The 16,721-nt window shown below is 38.8% G+C and overlaps 1 protein-coding gene across 7 annotated transcripts in view; it reads right to left on the minus strand.

Moving 5' to 3' along the window:
* The window catches only part of VPS13B (vacuolar protein sorting 13 homolog B), a 382,518-nt gene that overhangs the window by 94,636 nt on the left and 271,161 nt on the right, over window positions 1-16,721 (minus strand). For all 7 annotated transcript variants that reach the window (XM_083450859.1, XM_083450860.1, XM_083450858.1 and 4 more), the window contains exons 34-35: window positions 12,307-13,009; window positions 5,303-5,440 (exon numbers count right to left, since the gene is read on the minus strand). In XM_083450859.1, the coding sequence (XP_083306985.1) occupies window positions 5,303-5,440; window positions 12,307-13,009 (841 nt within the window). The remainder of the gene's footprint in view (window positions 1-5,302; window positions 5,441-12,306; window positions 13,010-16,721) is intronic.

Genomic DNA, 16,721 nt, shown 5'->3' on the forward strand with positions numbered 1-16,721 from the left:
GCAATCACCTGGCTTCCTACTTCAAAGTTAATTAATTAGTGGACTTAACTTCGTCATGTTTATTAATTTCAATGGACCTACTCTGAGTAAAACATAGTTGAATACAACCCAAATCCTTCAGCAATCTGTTCTTGGCTAATTGCATTTATAATTTCATAAATATTCAAAGTGCAGCCCTTCCAGCAAATGTTTTAACAAAACACATAATGAGAAGAACATTGTTTTACAGATGGGGGGGGGGATTATGTAGTAAAAGTGTTGGGAATCCTTAAAGTAAAACTATGCAAAGGAAAAATTGTGGTTATGCTGCTTCTCCTCCAGTCCTGCTGCAGTCCTGCTACCCAGAGGTAAGCCATGGCTTGGCTTTGCATTACAGTGGTACCTCGGGTTAAGTACTTAATTCATTCCGGAGGTCCGTTCTTAACCTGAAACTGTTCTTAACCTGAAGCACCATTTTAGCTAGTGGGGCCTCCTGCTGCCGCTGTGCCGCCGGAGCACGATTTCTGTTCTTATCCTGAAGCAAAGTTCTTAACCTGAAGCACTATTTCTGGGTTAGCGGAGTCTGTAACCTGAAGCATACGTAACCTGAGGTACCACTGTACATCTAAACCTGAGTTCATGGTTTGTTTCACTTTAGACCAAGTGTGGAGAAGCTTTGGCCCTCCAGATGGTGATGAACAACAACTCTTGCCATTGGACATGCTTGCTGGGGCTGACTGGAGTTGTAGTTCAGCTACATTTGCAGAGCCAAGGGTTCCCCACACCTGCTTCAAACAACCCATGAGCTTTAGCCAAAGTTGGTTCTTGATGTATGGCTTGTGGTAGGGGAGAGGAACCATGAACCTGAGCTCAGCTGTAATGCTAAACCAAACTATGCCTTAGTCCCAGGTAACATGGCAACAACAGGACCAGAGAAGCATCACAGCACAAGTTTTTCCTAGGACTATCCACACGCCCCCATAGTCACACTTAGCCATGGTTTAGTTTAACTTTATGTGTGAACTGGACCACAGTCTGGACCAAAGGTTTCCTTTCTGGCAGTTCATGTTACTAAACAGCCAAACAGCTTTTTAAGCTTTCCTGAGGGACTTCTGAAAGTCTTCAGTGTGCTCGTGCTCCTTACTGGATTGTAGACATTGTTCCCATTTAACTATTGAATTCAAAATCTCAGTTCTTCATAATGTTTTTGCCAAATTGGAACTGGAACATGCATACTTGGAAGTTTATCTGATGCCAACTGAACTTGCTTCCAATGTAGTGTCTGTAGGTAGGTCGTTCTAGTTGTTCACCTGATGCTATCTGAGAGGTATGTTCCTTAACGATATCTTTAAAAGTGTGTAATGTGAAAAGCTTGCCACTATTCTCCTTTTCTTCTTGATCCAAATGTTAAAGCTAACAATCTTGCCCAGCCTTTCCTATTGCTTGTACATGATGCCAGAATAATGATACAATGAACAAACGACCTACCCTATACTTTTATTTCATTTTTTTTCTTGGCTATTATTCTTCTCCAAGCCCTGAATCTCCACTTTAATTGTCCAGTTCTTGATGCTCCCATTCATTAAAATAATTTCTCTGTTCATTTTAGTTCAGCTTCCTCCATTGCTCAAGTCATATGTCAGTATTTCTCAAATATTTCTCAAATTCAATATTTCTCAAACTTGGGTCCCCAGCTATTGTTGGACTACAGCTCCCACCATCCCTGACCACTGTCCTGCTAGCTAGGAATGATGGGAGTTGTAGTCCAACAACACCTGGGGACCCAAGTTTGAGGAACACTGCACTAAGCCAAACCATTGCTTAGCACGATGCAGGCTCAGGGTAAGGAGACTGAGATCTTTTTGCAGCTGTGCTGCACTGAGTTAATCCATAGTTTCACTTAAGAGTCCCCCATACTGGGGTTTAGCTCTCCCAGACCAACCTCAAGCCATAAACTGTAGGACAAACCTTGGTTGCAGCATGTGCTTAATCTGGAGAGAGCTAAACCACAAGCCTTGGCTTTGATGACATGCTAAGCCAAGCAGTGTCTACATTCAGCATGGTGCAGCAGCAAAATTACCAGGAGAGACTGAAGCAGCCTCTAACTCCTCTTCAGGAAGCTGTATACTCTTGTGTTCATTTATTTATTGAATATAATTTATATACCACTTTACACCAGAGGTTCATTATTAGCCATGATTTAGTTTAGCATATCCAGGTCATTGTGGAATCTATCAGAATGGCAGAGGAGGAAGGGAACAGAAGAGGACAGAAGCTCATTCTTTTTGCTTCCCACTGTTGCTATTTTCACTATCCTACTTAGAAAGTATATATGGAAAAAGTAGTGTGTACCATTTCCATCACAATCATGATCCATTACAATCATGATTTGCTCCTTCTTGGATAGATATTCTGGGGGCTAAGGTAGCTGTAGCGGTGGAATATGAATTGGTGAAAACTATCTCCCTTTCCCTCTGTCAGCTGAGTCATCCACTGGATCAAAAGCCCTTCAGTTCACAGACTGAAACACCCAAGGAATACAATTAAGACCCTCATCCATAATTCAGCAACAATTAATCTATCCAAAATTAAGACATAAAGTGAAAACCTAAAAGCTCAAGGGCTTTTGGGGTGTGAAGAGAGATACTTGATGAAAACAAAAGCAAGACTATAAAGATTGTGATATCTCATATGGATGGAAAAGGTACTATTTCTTGCTGTTTGAAGCATTTCCTAGAACTATGCTTTGCAACAACTAAAACCATACCTGTGTTAATGAATATTTACTATCTGGCACAGTTTTCTTCATTCTATTAAGAAATGCAGCTATCCAATTACGTCACTATTTCAAAAACCTATTTGTAACAAAGCAATGGAAAAAAAACCCTACCGGAGTGTTCGAGTGTTTTTGCAAATGACCCTAAGTTAATTAGAAAAGTCTGCACCCCGGTCAGTTCCCCTTCTCACATGTCAGCTCTCATTAAATCAAAAAATTCTCATTTCAAAGTTAACCAACACCATGGTTAACAAAACTGTTAAACTGGGATCAAGTGGGCACATTCCTAGGTTTATATATGATGTCATGCTAAGCAGCCCACAGCTGAACTCGCAAAAATATGAATGATTTTTCAATATAGTAAGTATCTGATCTAATGCTAATTCTCTCTCTATAGGCTAACTGTGCTGGGAACAGGTGGCCCTGCTTTCAATTATGGAGGGCTAACATGCCAGTGTGAGGCCTGGATTAGTTCACCTTCTCACAGGGAATTTGCCTCGGTTGGGAATGGATTTATTATGGCTTCACACATGGAATGGAGCTCATGTCAACTGAGGGCAGTGACACATCATACGATTCAAATTAACCTGCTGTGGACTGTTCCGCAGGGCTGAGGCTGTGTATTAAAATGACGACATTTTAAAACAGCTTGAAAGAAACCAGGATTGTCGAAGTGCAATGGTTCCAATTTGTTCCAACTAATCTATCACCTGCTGGAGATATTATTGTAGTGGGTTTCTGGTAGCTGCTATTTTCCAGGTTTCTCCAAACCACTGACCTTGCTAATGGGTACAATTGTTGCCTTTGGAGGTAAAGGGGGAGGGAACCCTACAAAGTGCTTTTTTATGTATGGCGAGAGGTATGTTATTCATCACAACATGCGACCAACAGAAGTGGGGGAGGGGAAAACCTAGACAAACAAACCTCTTGCAGCCTCTTTGCTGAAAGATAAAACAGAGTCTACCATATTCCTTAATTTGACTGGATAAAATGTTGTACATAAACTCATACAGCTAACTCATACAGCTAAAATTTGATGAACTTAATAATTTCATACATACAGGTCATTCCAAGAAAACGACAAGGGCATGGATTTTGGCAGAAGAAAGCTTGCATTTTTCTTAGACTTGGAATTAGTAACTATTAGGTACATTAAACTTTATGAATTGCTGAGAGTTTTTGTAATATATTTTCACAAAGACTGTGATAAAGTATGTCAGGAAGCCAAAACATTCCCAAATTTGATGTTTTCATCTTTGAAAAATACTAAGTTATCCATTAGAAAGAACAGTGAGGTAATAAAACAGTATGATAATCTCCATCATGGCCAGTAACAATTAGCTAACAAGGGCTTAATATAACACTGCATCTTTTCAAATGCAGTTCACCGCTATTACTCTGCAAACAGAGAACAAGATGGTGCATGTTAAAGTAGAATTTTAAAAGCTACCAGCTCATGTACAAAAGAACAACACTTGTGGATGTGCTAAATTTAAATGCAAGTCCCTTCTCAGTGTGCACAAATGTACTTAGTATAGGTGTGGAGAGGGGGGGGAGGGGGAAAGAGACCTCAGGGAAGTTCTCTCTCTCATTACAAACAGGTAGTGTAAATTTAAGGAGGCAAATCTTTCGTAGACACATTTGCATTTATTAGTATAAAATGTCACATAAATTGAGTTACATGCTAGCCTACAGTATAAAAACTGAAATCTTGAATAATTTTCTCCTAAGTATTTTGCAAATGAATGGAAAGAGCTGGTTTACAAAACACAGTATAGCTTGTTTAGTATATCACTCTATAAATTTTGAGATAATTGGAATTTATTTTGCTAGCATTTGTAAGCGTTGAAATAAAAGTGCTGTAAAACAAATTTAGTTTAGCTGTCCCTACGGTAATCAATAATAATGTATACAGCTTGGGATATTTATAGTTGTGATATAATTTTAAGGAATTATTTAACATAAACCATTAGCCCACATATTTATAGAATGGCACACAACTTAAATACCAGCATCTGTAGGGATGTATTGACTCTCTTTATGGACTATTCATATGGTCATGTTGCCCTATGTGTAGAGTGCCACCTGGATTATTCTGTTTAGGTCATTTGAAACTTGCTCCATGCGTATGGGTTTTCAAACAGCCCAGATCAACTCCTGGCTGAGGGTCCCATACCTGTTGACTGTGAATTACTACTGATACCATTTTGTCAAAAACTACACTAAGGGCTTATCTAGACTTCCTTTTGCAATCTGCTTTCCAAGCACAGGTCTGTGATTTCCATGTTCGTGTCTGAGTGGGGCTTTTTTTCTCTCCTCCTGCCACTTTCTCTGGGAAAACTCGCTGTTTACTGCAGAATTGGAACAAACAGCAATCCTTGGGAAAACTGATGGACAAAAAGCCCACAATTGGACATGAAACTGGGAAGCACAGACTTGGTTACCCAGTGAACCCTAACGGTTAAGAGAAAGAGGGAGACTTTGAACCTTGCCTAACTGTTGCTTGTGCCTCTTGCTTTGCAAGAGTAATAATAACGGTATGCTTACCTGGTCCATTGAGGAAGTCTTTAATCTGCAATGAGATGAGAGGAGGTGGGATGCCGCTTTTAGCATCAATTTCCCCTGCCACTGTCTGTAACCATGTCTTGCAATAGTCCAGAGTTTCTGGGAGAGTTTTTCCAGGGTCTACCACAGTGAGAAGAGTCTGGTTATGACATGTTGCTAATACGACAGCCAACAATGTAATAAAGTAGTGAAGGGAAGTAATGTGCATTCATAGCTTTTAAATATCTATGGCTGGTTCATATACCATCTAGTTTACATAGATAAAGTCCTGGTTCATGTGACACAGTAAGGAAAATTGCAGGTTGATGGGAGAGTGAGAAGTGGTGGCCTCCTGGAAAGGAACTTACAACTGCTTTTCTCCTCCCTAGTCCTTTCTGCTCCTATGCAACACTAAGTGTCCAAACCAGGCTTGTTATTATGGTATCTACTCACCAACAACAAACTGTAGCCAAGAACAAACCTTTACAACAACTCATGGTTAGGGAGGAGAGAACTAAACCAGGAGTATGGGGGCTGTCTTTGAGCCCACACATTCACCCAGCCCTGGTAAACCATGGTTTGGCTTACTTTGTCTTGCAAACCGGGCCACAGTGTACACATATATCTCATATAAATACTATAATATGATAATTATAGAAATGGCTGCAAATCATCAGATACTACCATCAAATGTTTAAAGGTGCCATGTATAAACAGTTAAGTTCAGTGTAACTAATAGGTACCCATTAACCGTGCATTCAAAATAGGTCTATGATCTAATTTCTAACTCTATTAGCAATGCATTCAAAATTTTGCAGCATTCTTTTCAAACGATAAGCACAAAAGTAAAAGCAAGCAAATAAGAAAAGGAATAAACTATAAACAAGCCTTAGAGATCAGAAAACCACATGTTTGGAAATGCAGTAGAGTGGTTCTACTTATGGGTTATTTGATACAGTTTGCAGTTTCACTGACATTGCAATCCCCTTTTACTACTAGGCTTTTGAAGTTAACTTCAGTAGCTTTTCCTCTTGGCCCTCTTTAATGAAACCCCTTTGCTCAATCCTTAATATTCCCAATTGTGACTAAAAGTTCACATTTGGTACTTTTCAGTTCTCTGTCTTTCTTCATGTCCTGGACAATGTATATGAGAAATCAGCACTGCATAAAACTTTTAAAATCTATGGCAACCCACAGTCTTTGTTATAATATTTCTATTGGGTGTTTTGTTTTCTGTTCTTAAGTAGCTGCAGTGCTTAAGCATTAAAAAGAACCGCTTTAAGAATTTTAGCCACAAAATTGTTTCATTCTGGCTTAATCCCACACTGCATTACCACCATGACCCTTAATCCTCTTTTGTTCTATAGTGATGCTTGCAGAGAATACTGCTCCCTGATAGTTAGATAATTTAAATATGTTACCAATGGTTTTATTAAGAAGTAGGATGCGGTGCTTTCTTTTCAAGTACGGTAGTTTCATACTTTTGCTTATAGTCAACATATGGCAGTGTGGTATGGACATATAAAAGTCTGTTTTGGAATGCATTTCTTGACTTAATCACAGGATTGCTATATAACCTGGCAGATATTGAACCTTGTGTAATTTCAAATAACATACTGAAACCAAGTAATTGTGATTTTAGTTCTACATGGGAAGTCAAAGGTTAAACTAAAAGTTAGCACATTGTCGGTTTTTCAATATCATTATTTGATCAATATTCAGGTCTTGATTTTACAGCACTGTGCAAGCTTCCACTATATATTTTACAATGAGCTCTTCCTTTTCTTTCACTTAAAATTACTGCCTGCTCCACTGGTAATTACAAAAGAATACAATACTGGATAGCTTAAAGGCATTTTCTGCATAGAATGCCCTTCAGCACCAAGATTGGGTGTTTTGTTTTGTAAAATCAACCCTTCATTTTATTTATTTCCAATATTTGTATACAATTTTCATCAGGATAGATCACAAAGCAAAGAAAAAGCAAAAATGCATATGTAAAACAGCACTGTATTGAAAACTTAAAAATCCAGAATTAATATATAAAATATCCAACTACTTTTGCCTTTTTAAAGGTGTCAATGAGATTATAATTGATCATCAGATACTATAGATTCTCATGCACTAAAATTAAATTTGTCATACTGCAATCCAATTATGCTAGGTTACTTTTTATGAGTCTTAAATTCAAATTCTCATTCTCTCTGTGTGTGCCTATAAAACCAAGTGTATCTGTTTAACTGACAATTAAAAAATAGCAACTCATTAATATTCACCTGAGAGTTCTTAAATAACTCAAACTGAAACTATTGATTTTTCAACAAATGTATGTTTCATAATAGTACATGCATGTTGTTCTTAACCTTTAAAACACCTGAATTGCTCCATGTAAAATGGCGTGCTTGCTGTGGAGCAGCAAAATTGTTCTTAGGGCATCTTTCTTTTAAGCAGTACTGCCTTAAAATAGGGCTGCCATACACCCAGATTTTCCCAGATATTATTGGGATTTCAAAGGCAGAATTGATTTCCTGGGGGAATTTCCGAAAGGTGGCGCTTTGTCCTGGATCAATCAAAAATTTGCGTTTTTGTAAAACAACAACAACCCCACAACCCTATAGAATACAACAGATGTAACATTAATTAAAGGAGAGTATCCATTAGACCTGTCAATCCCTATCAAAAATTTTGAGATTGCTAAAATGGATACTTAACGAACTATGTCTGAAGGAGAAATTGCATACGTTCACTGATTCTGTCATTTATTTTCTAATGGAACATGCTTCACAATTTTGTAAATTTAGACAAAGAAAAAGATTACTGGGAGGGCACATTTTCTGAATAACCTGATGATTTGTGTTATATAAAAACCATCATCCTAATGAATCATGGATAAACTAGTGAAAAGCACGATTAAAACTAGAATTACAGAACATGTCGATGTGCTGTGATTTCAGCACAGGGAAGTCTTGCTCACCAACCACTTAGAATTGTTGTATCAAAAAATTCAAAATGTAATATAGAGGAGGAATGGCATCTTAGTAGTACAGCTCATGTTCTGTATACAGAAGATCCCGGGTTCAATCCCTGGCACACCTAAGTTAACAGGATCAGGTAGCAGGTTTCAGGAAAGTTCACCGCTGGGAGAGATCCACTGCCAGTCAGAATAGACAAAACTGGGGCAGATGGGAGAAGTCCAACCCGATATAAGGCACCTTTCTATGCAGCGGGTGCAGTCTATAAATAAGTAGATATTCTATACTTAAACTTTCAAAAAGCTTTTGACAAAAGTCATTCAGATTCTTAAGGGGGGGAAATATTAGCACTCATAAAGGCAGGAAGACATGCTGATGCATTATTGGTACGACAGAATTAAGAAGCAGAGATTGGGAATAAATTGACAATGGAGAAAGGTAGCATTTCCTATCATATTAGCAGAGAGAAAGAAATAGTAGCTTCCTCCTCCAGTGTCCCAACCTATCACACCAGATCAGGAACAAGCTGCAAGGGCTTCTTTATAGAACATCTGTGGTGTATGTATTATCACACTTCCATATGAGGAGCTTCCTTGCTGTCTTCAGCTTCAGGACAGCTCTGCCCACAAGCTAGAGAGGCACACACACTAATTTTCTTCTTTTAGAACCCTACATTTTCTTTGGAAGATACCACTTTCCCCCACAAAGTACTAACAGATGATCCATCAGACCCGAGCTGCAGGAATTGGCTGGAATATTAATGCTACTAACTGAATTAAATGGTTTAAACAATGTCATGCACAGTTCCCAATGACATATTTTCTGGTAATAAATGATACATGCCAAATATCCCTGAGATGTGTGTGGCAAATCTTTTTTTTTTTTTAACCGCCAAACGATGACGCTGACACGATAGGATGACCACATTCCTCAGGAGTGATGGAATAGTGAGTTTTGACCACAAATCCTGACAATTATGAGACAATTAAAACTTCTTGAAGCCACATCGTTGCTTTGTTTGGTCAAAGTAAAGCCACATTTATTTTTCTTAGTAGTCTGTGCTTTAAGGGTCGAAGTTTCGAAAATAAAGCCAATGAAATACTGCTAAATAAGCCACCACAACAACGGCTTTGATGCGATACTGGTTACTTGAAAAAATACCTTAATTTAATTAAATCTGGTTGTTTGTTTATAGGTTCAAATAGTTAAGAGGCACCACAGACACGGGCACAAACAGGAGAGAGATGGCAATGGGCAGATGGACTAGATACAAAGCTGACACCATTCAAGCAAGTGGCCAAACAGTAGCACGATAAGTAAGTGTCTGTGTCTGGTTGCTAGAATTACCAGTACCCCTCTTTACAGTGGAACTCAGAATTCAGAAACCTTCGTGAACAGAAAGTATTCCAAAATGGAATACAGTGGTACCTCGGGTTAAGTACTTAATTCGTTCCGGAGGTCCGTACTTCACCTGAAACTGTTCTTAACCTGAAGTACCACTTTAGCTAATGGGGCCTCCTGCTGCCGCTGCGCTGTCGGAGCCTAATTTCTGTTCTTATCCTGAAGCAAAGTTCTTAACCTGAAGCACTATTTCTAGGTTAGCGGAGTGTGTAACCTGAAGCGTATGTAACCTGAGGTACCACTGTAGTTCATGGCTGAAGCATTCAATTCATTCATTAATCTAGATTCTAGATGCCAGTAAAGTCCTGCAAACAGGGAAAATGACCTACCTGATGACCACACACTAGACCCATCTGAGGAGCACATGCTATTACATATACTAGTGATGCTGCTTTAAAATGCTCCTGTTACATCTCAGAACAGAGAAGTAAAAGTGTGTATGGTCCCTATTGTTGTCATCACCATTTATTCCTTATAAAAGTATTAAAAATGTACTTGGTGCTATACACTAATACAGCTCACAGGCCCTGCCCACATGTTCAAAATCTAAACTACACAAGAAGAGAGGGGATTTTAGAGGCAAGGTGAAAACTTTGCACTTGCTGGGTACATCTAAAGTAGCTCTTTGAATCCTGGCCAAGGTATCAGTTCAGTTTCTTCAGTATTTTATTCTAGACAGCTTTAGTGCAGATGGCATTTATTCTCACTATGATTTTACTCTCCTTTTTGCTCAAAACATTTAACAAACTTGTTAATATCTTTAGGCAGAAATTTGGAGAATAAAAATGTGGTGTATTACATCTAAATCTAACAATGTATTTCTTTTCTGAAAATGAAATGGATTGCCCAAAGTTTGGCAAGAGGAGAAGGATTGCTGCTGTTAATCTTAAAGCCATCACATGCTGAAGAAGTTAAAGTAAATCTAGGCCAACAATTTCAAATATGAATATCCATATTTTGGAGCGATAGAGAAACAGTATCCCGGATCAAAATTCTGCTATTTGTCAGTTTTGTCAGTGAAAAGATTAGTCTTTTCTTTCCTATTTAATGCTTGTTACTGGCAATGGACTAAAGTAGAAAATCATTCTGTTTCAGGTCATTTCCTTTTCATCCTTTTCTGCAACTGATGCACATACATACCAATATGGTAGTCCTTACTTCTGTACATGATCAGCCACAATAAGCTAGGAAGCTAGCTAGTCCATCTAGCCTAGTATTGTCTATGCTGGCTGACTCTCCAGTGTTTTAGGTTGGGGATGGAACCTGGGATCCTTTGTTCTTGCTTATTTAAGTGCCACCTAAAAGGGCCGCCAAAGTGGCTCAGAAAGGATGCCACACAAATTGCAAAATTCTAATACATTTTGAAAACCAGTAACATCCAAACGCACTCAGGTTTCTGCCAAAAAGGCAAGGGATCTCCCCACTCCACTCAGAGAGCAGGAGAAAATCCTTAGGTAGCAGCTCCTTCTAAAGGTCCCAGGCAGCAGGGTGGCTGATAGTTCCTGCACGGTCCTTCCCTTCTGTGCAAAGGTCCTCTTAGTTGTGGCCACTTCCCCACAAATGTCTGTGCAGTATTCATATCACCCTGATGTTACCAAGTGGACAAGTGGCTGACATGACATTTTCAGGAGTGAAAATGGGGTTGAGATAGCAGCATGGAACAGACCCTTCAAAACAACACTGATATGCAATCATATCTTTTTAAAAATCATTGGGGAATCCCAGCCAAATGTGCATTGCTCAAGTAGAGCCCCCAGAGAAAAACCAGCAGATTCAGATTCCATTTAATACTTGGATCTGATAAGCCGACTAGAAGGCTTTTCATGGGCCCAAAGGTTTTTAAAGCAGTACTTACAAAGGCAGTACTCTTAAGGCAGTGCTGCTTAAAAGAAAGATGTCATAGGAACAACAGTGCTGCTCCACAGCAAGCACTCCATTTTATATGGAGCAATTTAGATGTTTTAAAGGTTAATAATGACATAGTTAAAGCGATGGTTTTCCCAGTAGTGATGTATGGGAGCTGGACCATAAAGAAGGCTGATCGCCGAAGAATTGATGCTTTTGAATTCTGGTGCTGGAGGAGACTCTTGAGAGTCCCATGGACTGCAAGAAGATCAAACCTATCCATTCTTAAGGAAATCAGCCCTGAGTGCTCACTGGAAGGATAGATCGTGAAGCTGAGGCTCCAGTACTTTGGCCACCTCATGAGAAGAGAAGACTCCCTGGAAAAGACCCTGATGTTGGGAAAGATGGAGGGCACCAGGAGAAGGGGACGACAGAGGACGCGATGGTTGGAAAGTGTTCTTGAAGCTACCAGCATGAGTTTGACCAAACTGCGGGAGGCAGTGGAAGACAGGAGTGCCTGGCGTGCTCTGATCCATGGGGTCACGAAGAGTCGGACACGACTAAACAACAATGACATTCATGTACTGGTTTGTGCGAGAAAAGGGGAAAACACTTCAAACTAAAACGTTTAGCTATACAGTTCTGCTTTCTTAATATTTTTTTTAAAAAATGTTTCTGAACTTGAGCAGAGGCCAGATTATGTGGTCATGAAGGAAAGCTGTCCATAGTACATCAAGGTAATCTCTGAACAAAAGAATTATTATTCTGCCAGACATTAAAAGGTCTTACCTGTGCACTTGTAGTCTGAAGCTACACCTTTAAGGACCGCATCAAACACAGATATTTCCACTCTCTGCTTTCTATGATGACAGCTTAAGATCAAAGAAGGTTGAGATACGACAAGGTGCAAAAATGGTTCTAACTGCAAGTCACTAGTTCCCCTGCGACCAGGCTGTCGAACGATAGTTATGCCCAAGGCTTGCCTAGCGGATGATCTTGTGGAAGCATGAAGACTTTCAAGAGATAGAAGACCTGCTTTTTTCCCAGAAGGCAGTGAACTGTTAGCATTCAATAGGTCATCTGCTGTTACAGATGAAATGCCCGCTCCGCTGGGCTTCTTGAAATCGTGCTCAACTCTCAAGTTTGCTTCAGGAAGGGTTAATGAAGTTTTGGCTGCTTTCTCTCCATCTTTCTGATCTTCCTGCGATTTTGATTTAGGTATGGTGGCACATGAGTAAGTCATAAAGGATATTCGGCTTGCTGTAATAAAAATATCAAAGGGAATGAAGTTCAGGTTCTTCACGATAGAAGATTGCCGAGAAGGACGGGCAATGCGGTGATGGCTGGTACCACTGTGTTGTTCTATTTGGACTATTCTGATTTTAACACTGTCACTGCCAATGCCACTGTCTTGGGCTCCACTGTAACGTGAAGATGTTTCAGTCATGCCTCCATCAGACGTATCCATTTTTTTCTGTTCCTGTTTGGAAACCTGGGAAGAAAAATAGCATATTAACTTAAAATAGTCATATCCTAAGTATTTCCATTTCACAACATAAAACAATTGCTATATAAACATGAGGTCAAGAGAGAGAGGATTCTATAAAAAAAGAAACTTGCCAAGTTAACTTTTAAAATAGGAATCACTCATGAAAACTCAGCAGGTGTCTGTTCCAGAGAAATGGTGACTCATATTTAATGACATGCTAGTGAAAGATGTGGCAGGAGGAATACATGTTTCCTACGTTCAAACTAATTTGTTTTTCAGACCATTTAGGAATTCAAAAGATAGTGTGTCAGCCAATTAAAGATGTTTTAACTGATCAGCTGCCTTTCAAGTAATTAATTATATTTAAATAACAGATCTGGGTGAAGGTATTGAGGGGGTGCTCATCAAATTTGCAGAGGACATCAAACTGGGAGGGGTAGTTATTGCCATAGAAGACAGAATCAGGATTCATGATGATCTTAACAGATTGGAAAACTGGCCCCAAACTAATAGAATGAATTTCAATAGGGACAAAGGTAAGGGTCTACACTTAGGCAGGAAGAACCAGCTGCACAAATATAAGATGGGGGGGGGGCACCTGGCTTACCAGTAGTATATAGTATTTAAAATTGCTGGCTGGATTACTGATCTGCTGCTGTGACACCATGATGACCCAAAAAATTCTTCCTTTTTTTTTAAAAAAAAATATTATTAGAACTTCTATAACTCAATTGTTGCTATAGGCCCCTGTTGTGATGCCATCTCCCAACAGGAGATTGCATCTCCCAAAGCTTCCAAATTTGTCAATTATTATAAAAATAAATAAAAATAAAACAATATTTGTCACTGACCGCTTCATAGCCTCCCTGCCCCGCAGCCGTGATTCTGTGGAGCCAAAAGACTCTTCTGAGCCCCACTCCTGAAAACTCATTCTTAACAAAATTAACACTGGCTGTTCTGCTAGCACATTTGCAAGGCCATGCAGGGTCCAGTATGGTTTCAAAGTAGATTGGAGGAGGCCACATGTTGAGATCCCTGCATTGCAGTTTGGACTAGATGACCCTGAAGGTTCCTTCCAGCTCCACCATTTTATGATTCTATGCCCACTTATACATTTCTGCCACACCCAGTTTGGCCCCAGGAGGAGAGAGTGGAGGATGAGTCAGTATGGTCCTCAGCCTGAAAAAGTTTAGTCACCCCTGGCTGTAGAGAAAATATGACCAGTTCCTTCAGCAAGCCACTTGTTTGCCTTTCACATCTTTAAACCATCTTGGTCGCTAACAGGATGTTGTGTGTTGAAGTCATGACGACAAACAAGTCCTGCTGACTTTGTTCCCACTCAATGCATTGCTTTGTACCACAAGAACTGTTGAGTGGTTAAGCAAAGAATTGGGACTAATGCCACTGTCTTCCCAATAGGCCTGTTGCTAAAGAAAAGGCAATATGGTCCACTTAGAAGATGTTCAGCATAAAGTATATAAGAAAAAATTCCCACTGAAATGTGTCCACGTAGTGACTTTTTATGAGTCAAAGGAAACAACTATTTCCTTAGACCTATCAATTTACTGAAGCATAGCTTTGCAAAGAGAAACATTAATACTATAAATTTTTGTTTTCTAGTTACAGATTTTCCAACTTGAATTCAATACCTATTTCTTAAACTTCTGCACTGATTACCGTAACCCTGACAAACCCATTATATTTAAATATCCTGGAATGGCTTTTGAAGCAGGCTAGAAAAGTATTTATATTAGACACAGGCTGAACTGAGTAGGAGTGGTGAGTCCTGTACTGATACTGCACAGTATACAGCAGGTACCATCAATTAATGACAGGGAAGCATGATTCCCCACCCTGCTTTTTAATGCTGAAATCCCTGGTTCTATCTTGAACAGGCATTTTCTATCAACGCATTGTCGCATGGTTTTTGCTTCTAAAAAAAGTATTGTACAAAACAGAACAGCAGCCTGATTTTTCAAAATATTATGCAAAACAGAACATTGATTTGAATATGTGTCTCACTAATAAATTAGAAAGAATTGTACTGAAGCGTTGTATACAATTTTTTTTATCATGCGAATCCAGAAGTGCAAGCTGTCGCACAAAAAAGTAGAATATATTAAACCAAACCATAAAATCCACTCCCCCAAAGAAAACCCCCAATAAAGCAATATATAAGAAAAGCTTGATAAAGTCATCAATCACTAGTCACAACAGGCCAGTACTGTCTCTAGAAAGCAGCCAGACTTGGAATTAAACAGGCTTCTGAGGGGAGGGATTGCATAGCTAGAAAGTACACCAGCATTATCACCTTTTGATGTTCTGACTTGGCACACAGGCAATGCCTCCAGGAAAGTATATCCAGCAGACCTTAAGGGCTATGGCAAGACACACAGATCTGCTAGGGATGATCTCTGGGAGGATATATATCGTTATATGTCACTTAGCCAGTTACTGAGTTGGGATTTGCAGCTATTAACTTTAAAAGGCAAGCTTGGCAATAAATCTGGGCATCAAATGGAATATCCTTTTATACTGGTGAACAATTCCAAATGCAAGAACTCTAAAAACGTTCCATGCTTTGTTATGGAAGAAATGGGCCAATATTTTAAAGATGTCAAAAGCACCAATATCGGCTTCCTGATAGCAAATGTAATGGCAACGTTTATCGTTGAGCTGCATTTATATCAGTTCACTTACTCTTTACATAACCCATTTAAAACGAACAATAAAAGTTTTCTTTAATTAGCTACTGGTGTGCATTAACATGATCATGATTAAACCATAAAAACCAACTGTACATTACTCAGGTCCCCTATCACATGTGTTTTAAATTATTTTAGTTGAAAATGTACTTTGAGTCCCTTTTAAAAGTTCGACCTTCTGCTTTCAGAGAATTAAATGCATATTACTGCAGTGGAGAAGATAATGTTTCAGACCTCCAGGCATATATTAAACACACTGGCAGCACATTAGACAAAATGCTTTACTTATTAGATACTTCCTATTCTAAACAGTGTCATCAAAGGCTAAAAACAAAATCCATATAAAAGCTGCACAATGCTTCCACACAGAACCTGTGCCAAAATCCCTGTACTTTCCAACTAATGAGGAAAGGATGTGCACTCTTAACATATGAATGTAAGATTTTCCAAGCATTTACTTTAGGAAACAGCACTATTGATTCCATATGGCTTATGTTAAATGAAACTGTATTGGTAAAATAACCTTTAAGATATCTGGCATGATAACCGTAATTAAACAGTATTCAAAGGAATAAAACAAAGGGGAATTTGGTTTCACAATGGCTAATTAAAATAAAATGAAAAAACACAGCATGTCATCTATCAAGATAAATTGTTATTGTTTTAAAAACTATTTAAAATACTGTTAAAATATACTTTTTAGATAAAATCTAAAAGTACTGGGAAAATATTTGTGGCTTAAAAATGGATAGTTTGGCGAAGAAAAGTAGTATACAACTTGGATTTTTTTTTTATGTTGATAGAATAGCTTTAAAACTTTGAGCATAACCAGATGGGCCTTAAATCAGAGGGATTCTACAGTTTCTCTGTCTGAATGAATTGCTACGTGAAAAAGTTTTCAATCGCTGAAAAATGTCAAGTTGATAGTTTACTTATTAGATTGCTTCAGTGCATTTTCTCCATCCTTTCACTTCACGGCAGTCTCTATAGAGAAGGTGATGAAAGCTATG

Source organism: Podarcis tiliguerta (assembly GCF_965153285.1).
Source record: "Podarcis tiliguerta genome assembly, chromosome: 7".
NCBI lineage: Eukaryota > Metazoa > Chordata > Lepidosauria > Squamata > Lacertidae > Podarcis > Podarcis tiliguerta.